This window comes from Urocampus carinirostris, chromosome 9 (genome assembly GCF_059441175.1).
Source record: "Urocampus carinirostris isolate Australia breed hairy pipefish chromosome 9, RoL_Ucar_1.0, whole genome shotgun sequence".
Classification (NCBI taxonomy): Eukaryota; Metazoa; Chordata; class Actinopteri; order Syngnathiformes; family Syngnathidae; genus Urocampus; species Urocampus carinirostris.
Genome location: NC_142357.1, coordinates 4,926,872 through 4,948,846, shown reverse-complemented (window position 1 = coordinate 4,948,846; position 21,975 = coordinate 4,926,872). Strand labels below are relative to the sequence as shown.

The following is a 21,975-nucleotide window of genomic DNA, read 5'->3' as shown; positions in this document are numbered from 1 at the left end:
TCAAACAATCTATGTTCACAGTTGAGACACCTTCTGATGAAAACCCACAGAACAAACTGTAAAACGCTAACCAAGCACCAAAGCACTTTGATTGGTTGAGCGGTAGGAATGGGCGGAGCTCTGCACACATCGCGCGCTCCCCTAAATGCATTCGTATGTTTCTCTTTTGCAGTATTTCGTGAAAGTTTTATGAAAAAACACAGCCTGTACCTTTGGAAAACAAATTAAATCTTATTAATATTATTTAACTGCAAAAGAGAGACACATTTCAAATGCTAAATGTGTTGAAATGGGACGCAAGCTCTGGGATCTTTATTACTTAATAGATTTTATCAAATCATCAAACAACACACAGTGAAGTAAAATGTAAGGGAACTTATGTCTGTATATCAGGTTTTGTAGTTTTATTGAGTTTTGTCTCAGAATATTTGGACTGGCTCTAAAAAGAAAAAAAAGGAAAAATATTAAAAGGTTCCAACCCCCGGGTTCTGTCCATCCCTTATCTGCACCGCTTATCCTCAGTAGGCTCGCGGGGGTGCAATCCCAGCCATCGTCGGGCAGTGGGCAGGGGACACCCTGAACTGGTAGCCAGCCAGTCGCACGGCACACAGAGACAGACAACTCACTTGCTCATTTACACCTTGGGACAATTTGAACCGGCTAAATAACCTGACATGCATGTTTTTAAAATGTGGGAGTAAACCGGAGTGCCCGGGGTAAAACTACGCAAGCACAGGGAGAACATGCAAACTCCACAGAGGAAGGTTCAATCTCATGACCTCAGAACTGACGACTCGGTCGCCAATCTGCCCTCCCCTGGGTTCTAGACGTCTTCTAAATAACTATATATTAAACTTTTACGGAAGGTTAAAATATCATTATTAAGAAAGATAGTTCAGGGGGTCAATGCCAGATTTATAGATTATAGTTCCATGTGTCAAAAATATTCGCTTCGTGGCGTAGTAAGAACCTACCTCTTATCCTGTATCATCTAAAATCTCATCACTGTGTGGCTACCGTTGTCTGTACACCCAGACCATGCCCCAATTTCATGAGCTGTGACATTATTTACTGATAGCAGCTCAAAATAATCAAAAAACAATTAAGAATAACTGAAAATGTTGACAAGGTTCAGCGCAAAGTAAGCCAGCATGTGGTCTGATTGAACAAAAAGAGAAAAAGACGTAGAATGAAAATAAATATTGCAAATCCTTAGTGCCTCATGCAATCATAAATTATGAACAGCATTTTGAAAGTGACATGCACCCATTTTGCACTTGAAACAAAAGCCCGTGTAAGGGACTCACTGTTTCTCCTTCGGGACAAAAGTAGTACAAACTTTTTTTGGGGTGGCGGGGAACAAGTCCTTAAGTGCAGCTGATAAATTTTGCAACTTTTAGATGGAGAACAAAATCTGTGCGGAAAAAAAGAAAGCCGTGTCTTCAGTTGGAACATAATGGGCTTGACTATAATGATACATGCAACTTGTACTTCCTCCCTTTTGTGTGCAGGCGGCTATTTTAAGTGCAAGGGACAAAGCAAAGGCAGTGGGCTTGTCGCAAAGAGACAGACCACCGTGATTGAGTGCTAAGCGCAGGCGAGATGAGCTTTGACTGATGAGAGGAGAAGGTGCTTATGAAAAAAATCTTCACACCCCACCTCTAAGCTCTGATCTTTTGGTTTGAATTTGTTGGAAAGCTTTTCTCGGCTCTCTTTTTCAGTAACTTGGCTACGGTACAATGATTGATCATTATCCTAAATCGGTAGACCCGACGGACTGTTTCGCGCTCCTGTTTTCATTACCTTTGGTAATAGTGAAGGTTGGCATGGCAACAACTGCACCATGAAAGCCAGTTCATCTTTCAGTAGAAATGTCACAACCTGCTTCTTTAAGTATGAGTATGCTGCCAGGTGTTCTTTTTTTTTGCACTTTATCAGTCAGCATTTTATAAACATGGTCAGCTAAAGAACAAGGAGTGATCCAAAAATTATTTTAAGATTTTACTTCTGTCTATATGTGCACGACTTAAGGATTATGTAATATAAAATCACACAATGAATCAGTTTATTAATGAGCATTACTGTGCATGCTTAGTTTCTCATATCGTGGACTCTGGGACTTGTAGTAAAGATTGATGAAACATACAAACTTCAGCTTACTCCAGTTTATGGGTTGATTTCTTAGGGGTTCGTACACATTTTTCATGGCCAAGTTCAAGTGCTTTTTAAGGACTCTCAAAATCAGTTTATATTATTTTTCCAGTACCATTAAATGAAATCCAGTGGGAATCCATCTGCAAATGCACAAATATATCTGCAATCTACATATGCGATTTTTAATCTTGCGTGTGCATTTATATAGACATCACGTTTTAGATATTGAGTAAATCACGACTGTATTCGTGGCTCTGAACAATACGTGTGTCAATATGTTTTTAGACAAATCTTTTTTAATAAAGGTGTTAAGTAAATTGACGGTTATACTGAAAGTAGCTTAATTTTCAGTTCCAGGAAGTTTTCCCATTGCACGGGAAAACGCTACCTTATTTTTTTGCATAGCCCATTATAAATATTTTCTTCACAGTCCTTGCACTAATACACATTTCATAGTGCCATTGTTTAGGTGTAACATGCATCTGTCTACTTGGGGGCGACCCGTAGGGGGTGATAACAGCTTGGAAAAATAAATGCAATGGCAAAGCAGTGTAGGCGTTATTTTTAAGCAGACTTGTTGAGAAACATGTCAACAATATCAAACATTTTCCACCCGAAATTCAAGCACTTTTCAATCCTTGAAAACAAAATTCAATTCAAGCATTTTTAAGGATTCAAGGACCAGTACAAACCCTGCAGATGGAGTGATACCTAAGCATAGTAACTGCTCAAGATACGAAAATTTAGAGGTACGTTATTTTGAATAAGAATCTTATCACTGTACGCTTATGTTCAATAACTATTTTAATGTGATTTTAGTGATTATAAAAATGTATTTTATATGTGTTCAGGATTAACTTAAATACTTTTGGGAAGTCAGGAATAATTTAAGTAGTTTTCAGTTATTTCATATTGAGAACATTTGCTCGAGGTACCAGCAATTCTAAAAAGTAGCACGATCCAGCAAAAAATGTATCTTGTATGAAGAGGTCTCACTGTGTAAAGAATGTAACAGTTGTATTCATTCATGCAGGTAAGTAGCATAAGTCCATGCTTCTGGCAAGCCAAATACAGGACAATTTGTAAACCAGTGGTCCCAAAACTTTGGCCCGCAGGCTTGATGCAGCTTCATCCACATTTGGTCTAGCCCCCCTCAATAATACCAGAGAGCATTTTGATGCACATTTTTTCTTTACCTAAAAAAAAATTGAATTCATTTTTACATTTATTAAAAGGCACGTAAAAGTCTCCTGGTCAGGACCAGGTGAAAACATGTTGGCATGGAGAGAGATGGGCACCACCAGGAATTACTTACCCAAGATAAACCACAGGAAATGGTGCCCCTACAACCCTAATGGTTAAGGGATCCAACCAACCAACCAACCAACCAACCAACCAACCAACCAACCAACCAACCAACCAACCAACCAAATCTTTGAATATGATAAACATTCCCCGAATGAAAATTATATAATACTATACTATATATGCAACTCTCAGCATCACAGCAGGATTGTGTGGGCTCTTATTTGCATTGATTTCACATACTTAGTGGTTTATAAATAACATAATACAACGAGTCAATGATCTAATCAGTTGCCAAAACTTCTTAATATACATTTTAATCATTCTTATCAATTAGTTGTTTCACTCCAGCACTCCAGAGTGTTATCTTTTTATATTTATTTCATAAAGTATTATTATTTAATTTGCGACTTTTGTTCTGTGAATAATCCAGAGAGGTTTTTTTGGGTATCATTTATCAGAAAAGGGACAAGTTATGTAGCCCTGGCAAGAAAAATGTTTGGGCCTATCGGTTGTTAACAGGTGCGATGCAGAAATGGCCTGAAAGCAAAAAAGTAAGGTATTTTATTAATTTTGGTGGGTGTCCTGTAATTAATGTCAACAGTTCAAAACAGCAACTACTATAACGCTGCTAGTGCAATTTTTCACTAAACATATCAATGATTCATTTGGATTGTTCCAATAGGTGCCCAGGAAACAGAAGACGGTTCTCCGATTTATATGCATGTACTGGCTCTCTTAAAGTGAATTACACGATATGTGCAAAAATAAATAGAATAAAATAATAGAAATAATTTGCGATGCACTAAGGACACCGGGCTTGAACCGTGATAAGGCAAGGGAACACTGTACTGCTTTTTATTATCATAAGACTCCTTTTGATGAGGTACTTGTAGCAATGTTCTGTTGTCAGTATGACTAAGAGTCAGAAGACAAGTGTATCATTTTATACAGCTTTAATCACGCATTTAAGCTTGTTGGCATATCAAAACGTACTGGCCCTCTGGGAATGGATGTTTTCTATAATGTCCCTGGTCAGCCCTAAAACAGTCAGATTTGTTCCACTTTTTGGTTCCTACCAATATTCCCACAACTCCACCTTTTAGTGAGTTAGGTACATCTCTTTAAACAACATCAAAACCGGTTTTCCATGTAAGACAACTTAGTACAAGTCCATTCTTGCTGGTTTTCTGATCATGCACCCTGATCGAGTCGCAGTAGGAGTCTCTGGAATGACCCTGATGTGGGATCACTCCCTCATAAGACTTCCTGAGGGAATATTCTATACATTGTCTGTGTGACTAAGACACATGAGACAAGTGCATCTTTTCATGCTGTTTTGATCACACATTCAAACTTGTCGGCATCTAAAAACATACTTTCCCTCTGGGAAAAGGCATTAGCCCTTACGTCCCCAGTTAGCTCCTAACACAGGCACATCTAGTGAGTTACCTACATATCTTCAAACAACATCAACAACTGCTTTTATGTAACCAGGTTATCACAAGTCCATTCTCACTGGTCTCCTGACCATGCAACCTGATTGAGTAACAGTAGGGGTCTCCGGAATAACCCTCATGTGGGCTTTATCTCTCCTAAGAGTTCCTGAGGGAATGCTCTTTACATTTTCTGTATGACTAAAACTCACAAGACAGTTGTATTTTTTCATGGTTGTTTAATCACACATCCTAGCTTGTCACCTTCTCGAAACATACAAGCCCTCTGGTGATGGGCGTTACGCTTAGAGTCCCTCGTCACCTTCCAAAGCAGGCACATTAGTTCCTTTTACTGGTTCCTACCAAGCAACGGGGCCACACAAGAGGTAATCCACTATCCAGGAATACCATGCTGCAATGCATGATGCTTGGGCAGCAAAAGACAAAACATACTCAAAATACACAATAAAAAGACAGTATTAATACAACACATACTAAAGGACGGAAATCTATAGATGCACGACATGGTGGCTGTCCAGGGAATTTGTCCCGATTTAGTGAACTGTCAGTCGATAATCTTAAACAGATGGTGAATACGGCCAAAACCAACGACACGAACGACAAAAACTGCTGTGAACATTGACAAATGTCACATCACACAGAGTGACTCAGTTAAAAATTTAGGTGTCATATTTGACCCCGAACTGTCCTTTCAAACATATGTGAAGAAAATTACTAGAACCGCTTTCTTCCATCTTCGCAACATTGCTAAAATTCTTCCTATACTGTCTCAGTCGGATGCGGAGATTATAATTCACGCGTTTGTTATCTCCCGTCTTGATTATTGTAATGCACTACTCTCCGGTCTCCCGAAGTCTAGAATCAAGAGTCTTCAGCTGGTACAAAATGCTGCAGCGAGGCTTTTAACTAGGACAAAAAAGTCCGATCACATCACACCGATTTTGGCTAACCTGCATTGGCTCCCTGTTAGCCTAAGATGTGATTTCAAGGTTCTCTTAGTCTCATCTCATCTCTTAGTATTATACAAAATCAAACATGGACTTGCCAGACATGGGACCAAGTCACACATGTGCAAGTCTCAAGTAAGTCTCAAGTCTTCACCTTCAAGTCCCAAGTAAGTCCCAAGTATTTTTTTCTTGGGCAAGTCAAGTCACAAGTCAAGTCCCGAGTCTTAGATTGCCAAGTCCAAGTCAAGTCACAAGTCATAAAAACAGCGACTCGAGTCGACTCGAGTCCAAGTCACTAAGTCTCAAGTCCCCATGTCTGGGACTTGCTCCCTCATATCTTTCAGATCTGATTCCCCCCTATGTTCCGGTCCGAAGCCTTCGTTCTGAGAGTGCCGGTCTTCTGGTGATCCCAAGAGCCAAGAAGTGTTCCGCTGGTTCGAGAACGTTCTCCATCCGGGTACCGGTGCTGTGGAATGCTCTTCCCCCTGAGATCCGATCGGCAACCTCAGTGGAATTGTTTAAATCTAAGCTTAAAACACACTTCTACTCTATAGCATATGAATGACCTATACTTTTCGCGGACAATATCTTTGTATTATTTGTGATTGCAACATCTTTTGCTGTCTGGTATTCCTGAAAGGGGGATGCCACATGTGCGGTTCCTTCTCAAAGTTTCTTCATTTTCCTCATGATGAGGTTTTTGAGTTTTTCCTTGCCCTCATGTTGGTTCCAGATCAGGGGATGGTGTAATAATAGTCTGAAAAATAGTCTGTGTAATAACCTGTGCAGCCCTTGGAGACTCTTTGTGATTAAGGGCTATACAAATAAAAATGACTCAACATATTCAAGTACCAATATTCCCACAGTGCTTATTTGGTTTTTATTTTATTTTATTAGGATGCTGAAAGGTAAAAGACAGTGCTTCCTGATCTATCTAGGGCATAGTTTTGGCATTGACGAAGGGACGTGTCCTCACCAATTTCAAGCAATTTTTGTTTCGTCCCCAGCAATTTGATGTGATCATTTAAAAAAAATTCCTCAACAATGCAAAGAACACACCGATCCCCTTGCATTTTATTTATCAAAATGACTCAGTGTAGTTTTCAATGTTGATGGAAATGTTTATAATATCTAGTTATTTGAATCTTAATTATAAATATATAAATAATAAAATAAATACTTAAATGCAAGTTTGAAATTTTATTCCAAGTGAGTTTCAGGTTAATTTTGGGACAAGCATGTGATTATGTGGGACAGTGATGGGTTTGAGGTTTCACAACTTTGCAAACGTGACAAGAAAAAGAAACCAGGCCATTGTTTTATGTTCACTGCCGCGTCTTGATCAAAATCTGACACTTTATGTCACGCGATAAATTTTGCAGTGAATACAGCTCAATATGTGGTGTCTCTGCTATTTGTGACACACATTCGACTGAGAATAAAACACCAGACAAACTTCTATAAGAAAGCTAAATGTTTTCTTGGTGCAGAGCAGATGTATTTTGTTGAATTTGAAATAAAATCTTACTGTAAACAAAGGTACCAAGAATAAACTACCATTTGATACCGGAAGAAATAAAGATCCTCTAATTCAATGGATCTCAACTGGTCTGTCTTCAGGACGCAATATTGCACACTTGTTGAAGCCATGACCCAAATCAAGTTACAATTTACATTTTAATAATTCATTGAATTATATGGGTGTGAGGTTTTAACCAGAGATAGTATGATAAATTTGCAGCTTTTAAAACCAAATGACCAGCAAAACCGAAACCACTTCAAGTAATAATAGTCCCCTTAATGCTCAAAAAGCTGCATTTGTTTAAATGAAATCCAAAGCGATATACTTGCAAGTAGCTTAGGTGGAAAAATTAATCTCTTCTGAATCCGTTTTTATACCTGAACTCAAAATAAATACAACCAAAACTCCTACTATATGATATTTGGCCACTATATTGCACTGTATCGTCTAACGCAAACAAAAACCAATGCCAAATGAGCACTGCGTAGCAGCAAGATGCCAGACAAACTAAGTATGAATTCGGATGTGTAAAAGAATTCCAAACTTCTCGACCTATGAATATTTATAAAAATTAACATTAGTACAATAGTTTATGCAGCACGGCGGCGCAGTGGTTAGCGCGCGTGTGGCACAGTTCTGAGGTCATGAGATTGAACCTGCTGTGTGGAGTTTGCATGTTCTCGCCGTGCTTGTGTGGTTTCCTTCGGGCACTCCGGTTTACTCCCACATTCCAAAAACATGCGTGTTAGGTTAATCGGCCGGTCCGAATTGTCCCAAGGTGTGAATAAGCGAGCGAATTGTCTGTCCACTGTGTGCCCTGCGACTGGCTGGCAACCAGTTCACTGTGTCCCCTGCCCACTGCCCGAAGACAGCTGGGTTGGGCTCCAGCACCCGCGCGACCATACTGAAGATAAGCGGTGCAGATAATGGATGGATGGATGATAGTTTATGTATTTTTGCTTTTAATTCTAATCAATGTTTTTTTTTTAACTGAATAACGGTTTCATTGTACCACTAGGATGCACTACATACCACACACTCTCCTTTGAGATCAAAAAATAAATTTTGTTCTATTTACTTTATCAATAAGTAAATACTTAAAAGTGTTGTGCTTTGAAGAAAATAAGTACGTATTTCCAGATGTAAAACTAACCTGAGTTAGGAATTCATTAGAGGACTGGGCATGTTTTTTTTTATTATAGCCATCTACTGTTTGGGAGTGTAATTGACCCTCAGATATTTTTTTTTCATTTCTTGGCATTATTTTGCCAAGGCAAAAGCCTGCAACGCAGTGTAAACTGGTTTGTGACCCACCAGTTGCGAACGACTGCTCTAATTTGTACATTTTGACCCTTTTAGACAAAGGCCTGAACACAATAGTGGTGAATCAAAGTTCACCTTCTCCATCCCCACAGCAACAAAAGATATAGATGAAAAGTCAGACAAACATTGTGGGATGGCTTGTATTGAAAAAATGCTTATTATCCCCTCTCAGGCTGACTCCAATCCCTGTCCAAAATGAATCATTTTAAACGAACTCACACATTCGGACAGATAAGCAAAATTGAGTCACTCCAAAAACCACAGCAGTGATGAACGTGTTCATGCAGCAGCATATGAATGCTGTTAATGGCAATCATTCTTGTCTTCTGAGTCAAGGAGTGCACGTGAAGAATAATAGCGAAGGGGAATTGGTTTGCAGAGAATTTGCATGTCGAAAATGGCAGTCGTCAAATTGAGATAATGTTTCTAAGCTAACCCCGCGATGACTGTCTAACCTTTGTCGCTTTAGATTTGCTAACACTGTCTTGCTTAATCATTTGAAAAGTCTTAGATGAGTGACAATCTGAAAGACATTTAAAGGCAGAGCTCCGTTTCCTTATTGAAGTTCCTTGTTAAGTCCGAAGAGTTTCAAAATTGTTTATAAATTACATACATTTGGAAAACTGTGACACACTGTTTATTAATTATTGATAATGTCCAATAAAATTGGACATTTGAAGCCTTTGATATCATGCATACTCAGCACAGGAAGGCTAATAGCTGGATTTGATCCCACGACCTTGGAACTGTGTTACAGACGTGCTGTCTACTCTGCCGCCGTGGTGCCCCCCTATTCTCATTTCATGAGAATCATACAAAAAAGTTATATAAATGAAACATTTAGAATATTTGTGTTGTATTTGTCCTCGAGCCACTAAAGCAGAGCTATAGCTCTAGAGCTGCAGGTTGCTGTAGCAATATAAATAGTTACAGTATATGAAAAGAAAAGTCCTTAAAATGAGCAATATTTTTTGGTCTATTTTAGGAATGTTTTTGTCTTTGGTATAAAAAAAAAATACTTCATTAAACATTTTTGTTCCATTTGTATGAACAAACAATTTTGCTAATATTAAGTGCGTTCATGCTATTTATGAGATAATATATTTAAAAATAAAATAAAATATGTAAAATTGTATGTTTTAGCAACCGAAGATAATGATTAAATTAGCTCTAATACATTGGCAAGCATGATAGTCAACATCATACAGATCAAATGATATGTACATCAAGGCTGTCTTCTAAGCTTTATTTTCCAACCATTATAAATTGTTACCCCAAATCATAAACTTGTTAGAAAAAATTCAAATAGTATAAACATGCGAGTAGAAAATCTTCAAAAAGTAGTGATACCATACAAATGTATGTTTTATCTTTCAGATCTGATTTGCCCCTATGTCCCGGTCCGAAGCCTACGATCTGAGAGTGCCGGTCTTCTGGTGATCCCAAGAGCAAAGAAGTGTTCTGCTGGTTCGAGAGCGTTCTCCATCCGGGCACCGGTGCTGTGGAATGCTCTTCCCCCTGAGATCCGATCTGCAACCTCAGTGGAAATGTTTAAATCTAAGCTTAAAACTCACTTCTACTCCATAGCATATGAATAACCTACTCTTCTCGTCGGCTGAAAAATAGTCTGTGTAATATAGTGTAATAATCTGTGAAGCCCTTTGAGACTCTTCGTGATTTAGGGCTATACAGATAAAAAGGCAGCACGGTGGAGCAGTGGTTAGCGCTTGTGCGGCACAGTTCATGTCATGGGAACCTGTCGTGGGTTCAAATCCAGCTCCAGACTTCCTGTGCGGAGTTTGTATGTTCTCCCTGTGCTTGCGTGGGTTTCCTCCGGGCACCCCGGTTTCCTCCCACGTTCCAAAAACATGCATTTCAGGTGAATTGGCCGGTCCAAATTGTCCCTACGTGTGAATGAGCGAATGAGTTGTCTGTCCCTGTGTGCCCTGCGATTGGCTGGCAACCAGTTCAGGGTGTCCCCTGCCCACTGCCTGGAGATGGCTGGGATGGGCTCCGTGGTCTAGGGTGTCCCATTTCTACTGCCTGAGGTTGGCCGGACTGGGCTCCAGCACCCCTCGAGCCTCGTCAGGACAAACAGTTGAAAAACAAATAAATACAGAGTACTTCCCATTAAAAAATATCTCAAAAGGTTTTACAGCCTTCAATGACTACGCTGTCCATTGTACAGGCTGATTTTAGCCCACAAGCTTTATGTATGTCTAACATCCCTCCCATAAAAGGTTCATTGTGCAATGAAATATAGAATATGAGGATGAATACTTACCAGGTTTGCAAGTATGTAGTGGTAACTCTTTGCATTCTTGCCTTGCTCGACAATCTAAAGAATGGAAAAAGACATCACATCAGAATGAGGTAGTATATGTAAAAGCGTGGAGACACTGTCGAAGTCATATCCAATACAGTGACAAGTGTTCTTGACAGTCAAGAAAGTAGGTCCATACAAATTAGAGCAATGGCACAAAAGGGAAAAAAATAGGTCATCCTTCAACTTTGGACAGATTCAGATTGAGTTTGAGAATGAGTTTTTGTATTATTCTCCAATCTCCAGGATAACCTTGATATAATTACGAGCAGAGTAATGTATTCTGTCCCTGAATTGACTTTGAGGCTATCTACTTTTATTGAAGGACAAATGTGATATTGATAATTTTATGTGAGTGTACATGCAAGTATTTAAAACTATTTACAGTGAGTTTGTTATGGATGTACTGACCTTTTACTACATTGAGTTTGATTTCAGAATTAAAAGCATCCCCTTTGAAGTGACAGTGCCTAATTATTCACCACTAGAGGTTGAAGTATCATAAAAAACCTTTTGCATTCTAACACAGTATGTGACCGTATGAATATGTTAGACTTTTATCAAATGTAAATACCTGTAAAGTTATAATTATAAGAGTTTTCCAGTATAATCTGTTAAAACCATCACACTATTCATTTAATTGGAGTTATTACACTTCATGATTATCCATGTTTTTGAGTGAAGCATTAACTTATGGGTTATGGCTGGACATTTGCTTGAACACAATCACATTCTTATCTTCCCACGGTTGACCAAGGTCATTTTCAGTAATCATCCACAAGACATAGAAGCACATCTTTCAAATTACGCCCATGTCTTATAAAATACTGGCCCGTGAGTTTCCAAGTGCTTTTTTGGGTAGACGTTCTCTTTTGGACAAGCCTTTTTTGTTGTATCTAAATTAAACATTTTTGTCGTACTTTGTTTTGTTGTAATAAAAGATCTGGATGGAACAACTGTGCTTCAGCGTCAGCTTTTGTATCAATACTAAAGTATATTAGGGATGGGCGGAGGAGAGGATATGATTTCTTTAAGAGCAGTAGAATTGAACATGCGTAAAATAGAACTAGTTGCTTTCAGATGGCCAAAAGATACCATTCAACAAAATACGCAAATATTTTGTGTGAGCAATGAAGCATTTCAGCTAGTCAAAAGACAAAAATAAAAAAACTGTGTGAATCCCGAGAGTGGCGTCAAAAGACAAAGCCAGTAATCTGTGACTGCTAAATAGAGTGACTAGGAATGGACAAAGGAAGCAGCATGTCATCTTTCTCCCGAGTTTGGGCAGTTGTTTGTTCACCGTTAAACGTGACACTGAGGATAAATATTTCATTGGATTTAGTGATTTGGAGTGAAGCTGATGATTTGGTAAGCATGTTTTTTTTTTACGCTAGAGTTATATGTTACATCGTTCTGACGTCACCAGGCATGTCAATCAATGTAACGTTTGCATACCGTACAATAATTCAGCCGGTTGTTCTCTTATTTTATTTTAGATTGCCTTTCAAGATGTCATGATTGGTTTTATGTTGGATTTTATCAAAAAAATTCCTCCCAACAATGCAACTCATACTCCAGGTGTGACTTGTATATGTTTTTTCCTTCTTAATTATGCATTTTTCGCTGGTGCAACATATACTAAAGAGCTATATAAAGTCCAGAAAATACGGCAATTTAAATCAAAAGAAGGAACCATGGCCATCTCTCTACGACCCCTGATGTACAGAATTTTGAAAGAATCACACCGTTTGTACCCCATGGCACCTTTCTTTTGGATTATAAGAATAAAAATGACTCCTGAAGACAGTTTCAAGAAGCACACAAGTCGTTCATAAATTTTTTATCAAAAGTGTCCCAAACGACCAAGCCCTGATTCTTTTCAGAAAATGCCAGATCCAAAGCAATTTAAAGATGAGTAATAGAGATAAAATCCGCTGAAGAGTTTGAATGTAGTTAAAAGATAGGTGACCTTTTTCTTGTCAAGATGTAATGATGATCGATGATTACTGATTGCAAAATGTCTTACTTCAATCAATATGTGTGTGTTTTTTGACCTAACTAGTAATTAATCTTCAAATCAAGGAACATCGAATTAATTAATAAAAGTATATCTCCTTCAAAATTATGAGACTGATTATTGTTTTATCAAGTCCTCATTTAATAATCTAAAGTATGCACAATCTGAAGGCAGAATTCCTAAAACTATTTCGTGCTAAAAACGAGATAAAAGCGCCACATGTAATAAAACCCCCCAAAGTAAAAGAAACAAAGCTCCCCCTTCTTCCACTGTTGCAATGATAACACACAGGCTGATGACCCTCATGCCTTCACTGCTGACTGATCAGCCAACCCCCAAGGGTTAGGCCATACAGAGTAACACGTCAAGCGGTGTGGAGCATAATGCCATAATCAATTTATTCATACATGTATTTTTACCCCACTTTGACTGACATTTAAATCCTCTGCCTGCTCAAGGCATCACCCCCTAAATAAGGACAGCTTTTTGCTGTTCAACAGCTGAGTGTCAAGTGTGGCAACAAATCATTCTCAAGGGTCATGTGAATTAAGCCTGAGCGGGCAATAAAAGTTGTGCGCCGTCCAATTAAAGTGGCTTACAGTCGATAAGCAGCTCATTCATGTGTCTGTACTGAGCCAGTCTGTGGAACATCACACATTGTTGCTCTCTCAGCATTTCCCCCTCAGGGGCTGAACATTTGGTTTATGTTTTTGTGTGTGCGTAACACCACTGCAGGTCACAGCAGAAGGTGGCATTTGTTATTAATGGTGACCCCTGTGCAAGGCAGGCCCTGTGGTCAAGCCCCCGGCAAGGCAAAGCAACAGAAAAACACACAAACAGACAAAAGCAATCTAGAACACTTGTGACAAATGCAAATTTGGGAGAATGTGAGGGTTTATTTATTACACATGCAAATGTGTGCCATTTAGACATTGGACTTTGGGAGTAACACTTTTCCTGGAACACAATTACTTTTCTGTTTAAGAAAAATTGTAACTGTTATCAATACAATTTGTGTAACACAATATTTATTAAAACATGGTGCAGTAACGTTACTTGTTTTAAAGCAGAACATGAATTACAATGTATTTGTTCAACCGTCACTCATCCTTCACTTGCAAAGTATCGTACAAACCTCAATCTGACAGACACAAAACGCTGATCACAACGCACAAGAAGGCTGGCCGTTTTTATATTAACCTACAATATGCAACGGAATACAGTTACTGAGGCACTGTCTCAAGCACAGACTATAAGATCCCTACTAATATTCTGATATTCTCTTTACCATATAATGTATACTTGCATGCAAGCCGTATTCACAGCTGTGAAATACTGAAGTCAAGGGGCCAGTTTATATATGCATGTTTAGTTGTGTCATTAGTAGCAAATGGTAGGCAGCGCGTGGGCAGGGGGAGTAGCCTAAGCTACCTTTCCTCATAGGGCGCCAACCGGATCTGGAGCAAGACACACCTTTGCTTGATCTCTCCACACCTAGCTGTGATTATACTGACCCTTTATAAGGACTGGTTAGACAATATACTGTGTTGGGTCACTGCTAGTGGTATAACGGTTGCCTTATCCATGTAATCTCTTCTCTCTTTCACTATCACATCAGGTTTGGTTTTGTTTGGACATTTCAATGTTTTGTGACCATTTGTTCATTTTTAATTTTTTTACTTGCATTTCCATTTCTGGATTGGTCCTTGTTTCTGGTTCGCATAATTTTAGATGTAATTTAATCAGAAATGATATTTGTTTTAACCCCTTGTTTGTTTGTGTTTCTGCTCCTGGTTTTATTATTAAATGCCATTTAAGGATGGCACCGCGGCCTCAGTTCCTGCTTCCTTTCACAAACGCAACGAAAAGAGTGCTGGATTTTGATATTTTCATTTATAAAATTATTTTTGCAATACACTATGCCTGGAGAAAAAAGAAAACATCTTGGACATTACCCAGAAATGGAGAAGGATATATTTGAATGGATATTGTGTGTCTCGGCTGTTTTAGTTTGCAAGACATTGGATAATCAAGAAACCACAAATACTCAACTTTTTCAGTTTATAACAAACTAATGGTGATCATTTCCACCGTGTTTCGAACCAAAGACCTTATGTGTGTTAGACAAATGTGATAACCTCTACACTATGGGGACACTTTTGTGTAAACAAGCCACATGCAGAGTAGTTGGATAGTCAAAAATCTTTTTAGTTAAAAACTGAGGCCAACGGTTATTGTTTCCACTTGCTTTCAAACCAGGGACCTTCCTCGTGCGATAAACACTGTACTATGGAAAAAGCTACAAACTCCTACCATGTAAACAGGCCACACACAGTAGTTGGATAATCAAAACAACAAAAAATCTGGTATTTTTCATTTCAAAACAGACTAATGGATCAAATTATTGTTGGTAATATACTGATTAAAGGGATAACCACAAATCTGTCTTTTTTTCATTTTCTCCTTTTATACTTTCTTTTTTTCTTAACTTCTTCATACAACATCATCATTAGTAATGTAATGCATCAAACCAAGTGAGCCGTTTGAGAGCCGGCTCTCTTGAATGACTTCAGCCGAAAAAGCCGGTTCTCCAAAAAGAGACTGAATTTTCACTACACAACTCGAGATCGGCGTGTAGACGAAAACTCAAACCGCGAGACCAAGACAACATCTGCCGGATCCACCTGACGAAAAGTTTGGAGTGCGGTAAATCTTTGTTTAAAAAAATGTAATCGGGTAATAATGAAATTTTGTGTCAAAAAAGTTGCGTCCCGGGGACGCACGTTGATTTGAGACTATGCGTCCCCAGCAAAAATGATGTGTCTAGGACACAGGGACGCGGGCAAACGAGAACACTGCACTATGAAAACAGCTCAAATTATCTAAATGTAAACGGGCCACACACACAAAGTAGGTGGGTAGTCAAGAAATTACCAAAAACTCAGTTTTTTTTTCAGTTTGAAACAGACTAATGATGATTATGTCTGTATGTTTTCGAACTAGGGACTCTTCACATGTAAGGGATGATTCAACCACTACACAATGTAAATACCTGTATACGCACTCAACGTGAACAAGCCACACACAAAGTGTCACGGTCGCCTTGGTGACCAGTCTGCCCCGCCCTCTGGGCAACAGCTGAAAGCAGTTCCACTAATTGTGGATCTGCTACTTAAGGCTGCATTGTGGGTTCTGCGGTTGGTGGTTCATTACTCATTATTCACAATCCCGGTCTGTTATGCCTTGTCCTGTTTTAGTCTGTTATGCCTTGTCCTGTTGAGTTCGTGTCGGAGGAACTCTGTATTGTTCTGTTTTGCCTCGGAGTATTGGGCGACTTTTATTTTATTAAATAAAACCTATGGATCGTCAACGCATTTGAGTTCTCCCTTCATGCCTCCTGCCTCCGTTCTGGTCCGGTCACCTTCCACGCCACCACGTCTCGTGACACAAAGTAGTTGATGGTTGATAAATGACCAAAAACTCAGGTTTTTACCAGATTTCTTAATATTTTAGATGAATTTCATAACCACTAAATTACGGAAATGGCTGTGTGCACATATCAAGTCAAGTCAAGTCATGTTTATTTGTATAGCCCTTAATCACAGAGTCTCAAAGGGCTGCACAGACCACAGATTATTGAAAACCACACGCTATTATTACACCATCCCCTGATCTAAAACCTACAAAAGGGCAACTAAGAAACCTCAACATGAGGAAAATGAAGAAACCTTGAGAAGGTGCCGATGAGGTAATCCCCTTCCAGGTTGACCAGGTTGTAATGATGTTTCAATGTTGCCATGGAATAAAAGTGTGTTTTAAGATTAGATTTAAACATTTCCACTGAGGTTGGAGATCGAATCTCAGGGGGAAGAGCATTCCACAGCACTGGGCCCGAATGGAGAACGCTGTCAAACCAAAGGATCTCTGCTTGGCTTTTGGGATCACTAGTAGACCAGCATTTTCAGAGCGAAGGCTGCGTACCGGAGAAAAAGGGGAAATTAAATCTGAAAGATGTGAGGGAGCAAGTCCACGCATGATCTGGTATACTACCAACTTAACCTTAAAATCCCATTTTAAGATTACACGGAGCCAATGCAGGTTTGCTAAAATTGCGGTATTGTGATCAAACTTGCTTGTCTTAGTTAAAAGCCTTGTTACAGAATTTTGTACCACCTGAAGGCTCTTGATTTTGGACTTTGGGAGACCGGAGAGTAGTGCATTAAGGTAATCGAGACGGGAGGTAACAAATTCATGACTTATAATCTCCGCATACGACTGAGACAGCATAGGGCGAATTTGATCAATGTTGCGAATATTCTTAACGTGTGTTTGAAAGGACAGATTTGGGTAAAATATGATACCTAAATTTTTGACTGAGTCACTCTGGGTGATATTACATTTGTCAATGTTCAGAGCAGTTTTTGAGATCAAGTCACGGCATTTAGATGGACCAATAACTAATATTTCGTTTTTTTTAGAGTTAAGGCTCAAGAAGTTGAGTGACATCCATTCTTTTGTCTCAGTGAGGCAGGCCTCCAAATTTCCACAGTTTAGTGTGGCAGATTCCTCCATCGGAAGATATAGTTGAGGGTCATCTGCGTAGCAATGGAAACTGATGTTATACTTGTGAATAATATCACCTAATAGAAGCATGTAAATGCTGAAAAGAATGGGGCCAAGTACTGAACCCTACGGAACACCAGAGGTAACACTAAAGGGCTCAGATGTCATTTCGCCATATTTAACACAGTGCGTCCTATCTGAGATGTAGGATCTGAACCATAAGAGAAAGATTCCTGTGGGACCAATCAATTTTTCCAACCGTTCTAGTAAGATATTATGGTCCACAGTGTCAAAGGCAGCACTAAGGTCAAGCAGCAGCAAGATGAAGAGCCAGAGTCCATTGCCACAAGATCATTGATTACCTTAATCATGAATGAGCCTCACACAAAATAGTTGGAGTGTCAAGAAACCCTCATAAACTCAGTTTGAAGAATACCCTTTTCACAAGGTTTTGAACACGTGACCTATCACACAGTCAGCAACTATATACTATACCATGGAAATAATTATAAAATCTCGCCAGTAACTTGCAGAGTAACACGCAACCTTTGCGTAATTAGTTAGGGTAATACAATTACTTTTTAAATGAGGTAACTAGTATGTGTAACAATTTACTTTTTTTCTCAGTAATGTGCCGTGCACAACACTGCCCACGACAAAGGGTCACTTCCCTGGATATAAATAAGCTTGGTGATGTTTTTCTAGTAACACTTCTGCCACAGGAGATGTTCTCCAAGCAGACTACGTTAACATTTAGCCGCTTTGAAAAGTCAGCCTTAGGATACTGCCAGTGACATTATCGCAGGAGAATCTGTGTACTGTAAAGATGAATGGGACGAACATGGGAGTTTAAAGGGCAAAAAAAGCATGCGAGTGTGTTTGTTTTTGTGTGTGCGCCAGTGCATACAGGTGTCAGATGCACTGTGGGTGCACAACCAGGGTACCACGGAGGCAGGGAGCAGATGTGGGTGATTGATAGCAGCTGTCTGAGTGCAAAACTTCTCAGTCTTGGTGTAAGGCGGCATGAAACAAAGCAATAAAGCCATCAATAACATTCACGGCTGACTAAAGCAGTCTCTACTGTAGGGGGGCCGAAGACCTTTTCCAGGGAGAGCGACTTCTGGGCTACTGATTCGTGTGAAAGGGCTACCAGTTTGACTCCCATTTCCGAAAAAACTAACCTGCTGCAAAACTTGTGTTTAAATTAGAGAAAAGTATATCAATAAGTAACAGACAGACACATTTTATTAAAACTGAGCAAGGTGTTTTGCCAACATAACTGTTTTTTTTAATCATTGATTATTGGGTGGTGAGATAATCCAAAATACGTCACCTTTAAAATGACAGTCCTCTTTCTATCTCTCTCTCTCTCTCTCTCTCTCTCTCTCTCTCTCTCTCTCTCTCTCTCTCTCTCTCTCTCTCTCTCTCTCTCTCTCTCTCTCTCTCTCTCTCTCTCTCTCTCTCTCTCTCTCTCTCTCTCTCTCTCTCTCTCTATCTATCTATCTATCTATCTATCTGCCAAGAAATATAAAAATGGTTTATTGCATCCATGGGTCAGTGTACACATTTCCTTTTATTTCTTTTTCGGTATGTAGCTATTTTAAGGCAGTTTTAGGGGGGCGGCTTTCACGCGATCTAGACTTGTATGTGGTTATGTACACTAATTTGTGATTAGTTTACATTATTATTATTATTATTATTATTTTTTTTTTATTTAATTTTTTTAACTAACTAAGGTCAAATGTGATGACGAAACTGAAATTCTATTGAAGTGTCGTTTATGATTCCAGGTTGTTTTTGTTGTTGTTTTTTCAGACAGCACTGCTGTAAGAGCTCATCCTGTCATGGAAGAATAAAGGCATAAGCTGTTAATCATTTTTGTCTTCAATGCTTGGAGACTGCACATAACAACAGGCAAACAAATGCTCTCACTACCTGCACGTCTCTTCTCTGTTCTGCATGGGAACTTGCGAGTATAGAAAACCACTTATTCCCTACTCCTTTAAGGAAGCTAATTGCTTACAATAAAACTCATGTGGCCAAAGGGGGAAACCACAACACGGTTAGACTTAATTTATTTTAGGATTCCAGCCCATTAAAGCACAATGGATTGCAATTGTATTGGATAGCTCCTTACCTTTTTGAGGATTCCAGTGAGCCTCTCTGTCTCGCAATCGATTATAATCTGCCCCTCCTTTCTCTTGTCCAAATCTTGGAACACTTTCAAGAAGGACGCTTCCGTCATGGTCTCTACGTTGACCGAGGTCACCAGCCAGTTCCTCTCTGCTGCTGTGTCCAAAACCTTCTGGAGCACAGAGAGCCCTGTTCAGAAGTGGAGAAACCAAATTTAAAAGTAGATAGATAGATAGATACTTTATTCATCCCCGTAGGGAAATTCACACTTCCAGCAGTCTACCCCGTTGTTTATTAACAGATGAACATGATGCCCTAGGGGTGCTTGTAGCAAAGTGGATGACCTCACGCCAGTCCAAAAATTCGACATCCCTGCGGCAGATGGAAAACTTTTCTTTGTGAGAATCCAGGGATACACCACCTCGTGTTAGCAAGTCCGCCTCCTCTCCGATTCCCCCTGGCTTTCGTGTCTCTGTTTAGCGGCGTTGAAGCCGGATATCTCCGGGTAGCTCCGGGTGGCTACACGTTAGCGTCCGGAATGCTAAACGTGAGCCACGTTTCCGCAAAACACAGCAACTGCGCTCCCTGTGCGCTTCGATGTTTTCCACCAGCACTCGATGATCTTATTTGGTCGTGAGTTCGCATTTACCATGATTACGGATGGTACCGAAGACTTATAACGCCGCTAGCCGCTTCGCTAGCTCCGGCTCTTCCTCCACGATAGGCCCCTTCATCACGCCGGCACGAGAATTCTTCAGGGCAAGGAGTTGAAATTCCTTGACTATACGCATTTCTTGTGCGTTAAAACCCATGTCCATAGGATAGAAGTAATCCATAGTGTAGTTGTCAAAACAGGAAGAAAAAACACAGAAGACAGGAGCAGACAATAAAACAATAGGGCAGCTGCTGGAAAAGGCAGCCGCTCGTGGCAGCGCCGCTTTGAAGAAGTAAATACATATGCCACCATTACATTCATAAATAAATGTGAGCAGAGTGAGATCTGAAAGGTTTTTGAACATGGGAAAGGCTGCATCCCATGTCATGCACAGCATTACTGGGGGGACTCAAATTGATTCAAATAAAAATCCCATTCAAATAAAGACAGAGGGCCTCAATCCCTTGTGTCTTACTGTGTGCCACAGATACTTTCTTTGATTTACACCATCATGGTGAAAAGTATTGAAAAAATATAAATCAGATGTTTTGGAGAAAATGGAGATCAGGTGTATATATATATATATATATATATATATATATATATATATATATATATATATATATATATATATATATATATATATATATATATATATATATATATATATATATATATATATATATATACATATATATATATATATATATATATATTATATTATATATTTTAAGAAAGAAATAAACAAAACATAGCAAACTATAAATATTAATCTTTGTTGTCAGTGTGAAAGAGTGAAAATAAAGAAACAAAACCGAAAGCTGTAAAATAAAGAGGTACAACGTAAGCATGAAAAAAAACTATTAAAAAAATGTAAAACAAACAGAAAGTGACGGTAGGATGAAAAAAGTAAATAACCAAAATGTCTTTATTCTCATTTATAACAACTTAGTTGACAATATTTACAACAAGATTAGATGGAGCACAGCAACCTGCCAGTTTCAATGACGTTAAAGGAGCTGAACGGAATTTGTAACTTTGATACTTTCTGCCGCCATTTGCTGATTTGTGTCATTATTGCAGCCTCAGTCAGCTCATTCATGATGTGCGTGCAAGTACGTGTATTTCTCTGATTAATTTGTTTTTCATCATTTTAGGGGGTTTGGGTTGGCGTTTGGAATCTACTTAAAAGAGGCCCTTTCTTACTTTCACTATTTTCATGTTACACTGACAATTAAAAACAAAAATGAAATTTGTGGGGTTGAGCATAATGTCCCTCTCCAGTACTCTCCCCACCCCATTCATTGAACTTACTGTGTTAGCCCCAAACAGCTTTGCTAAACGTAATATAAAATCCAAACAACTATTAAACTCATTTAAGCATAATGCAACCTAAATAGAGAGAATATTAAGTTTTCTACTTTTTAAGCACACCTCAAAAGTTGCTCCCCACCTTTAAGGATGTCACATTTTGTGTCAAGAGACAACCAAAGGAACAACCAAAAAAATAAACAAACATGGGATTAAATAATGATAGAACCCAATGACCAAGAACAAGCTAAAAGTAAGGAACTGT

The 21,975-nt window shown here is 39.0% G+C and overlaps 1 protein-coding gene across 8 annotated transcripts in view; it reads right to left on the bottom strand.

Annotated features, from left to right (window-relative positions):
* gria1a (glutamate receptor, ionotropic, AMPA 1a) overlaps positions 1-21,975 on the bottom strand; it is a 151,072-nt gene that overhangs the window by 75,627 nt on the left and 53,470 nt on the right. For all 8 annotated transcript variants that reach the window (XR_015851370.1, XR_015851371.1, XM_088344299.1 and 5 more), the window contains exons 4-5: positions 19,749-19,933; positions 10,993-11,046 (exon numbers count right to left, since the gene is read on the bottom strand). Coding sequence is in view for 6 of the 8 variants with exons in the window: in XM_088344299.1 (XP_088200425.1) it covers positions 10,993-11,046; positions 19,749-19,933 (239 nt within the window). In the remaining 2 variants the exon portion in view is untranslated. The remainder of the gene's footprint in view (positions 1-10,992; positions 11,047-19,748; positions 19,934-21,975) is intronic.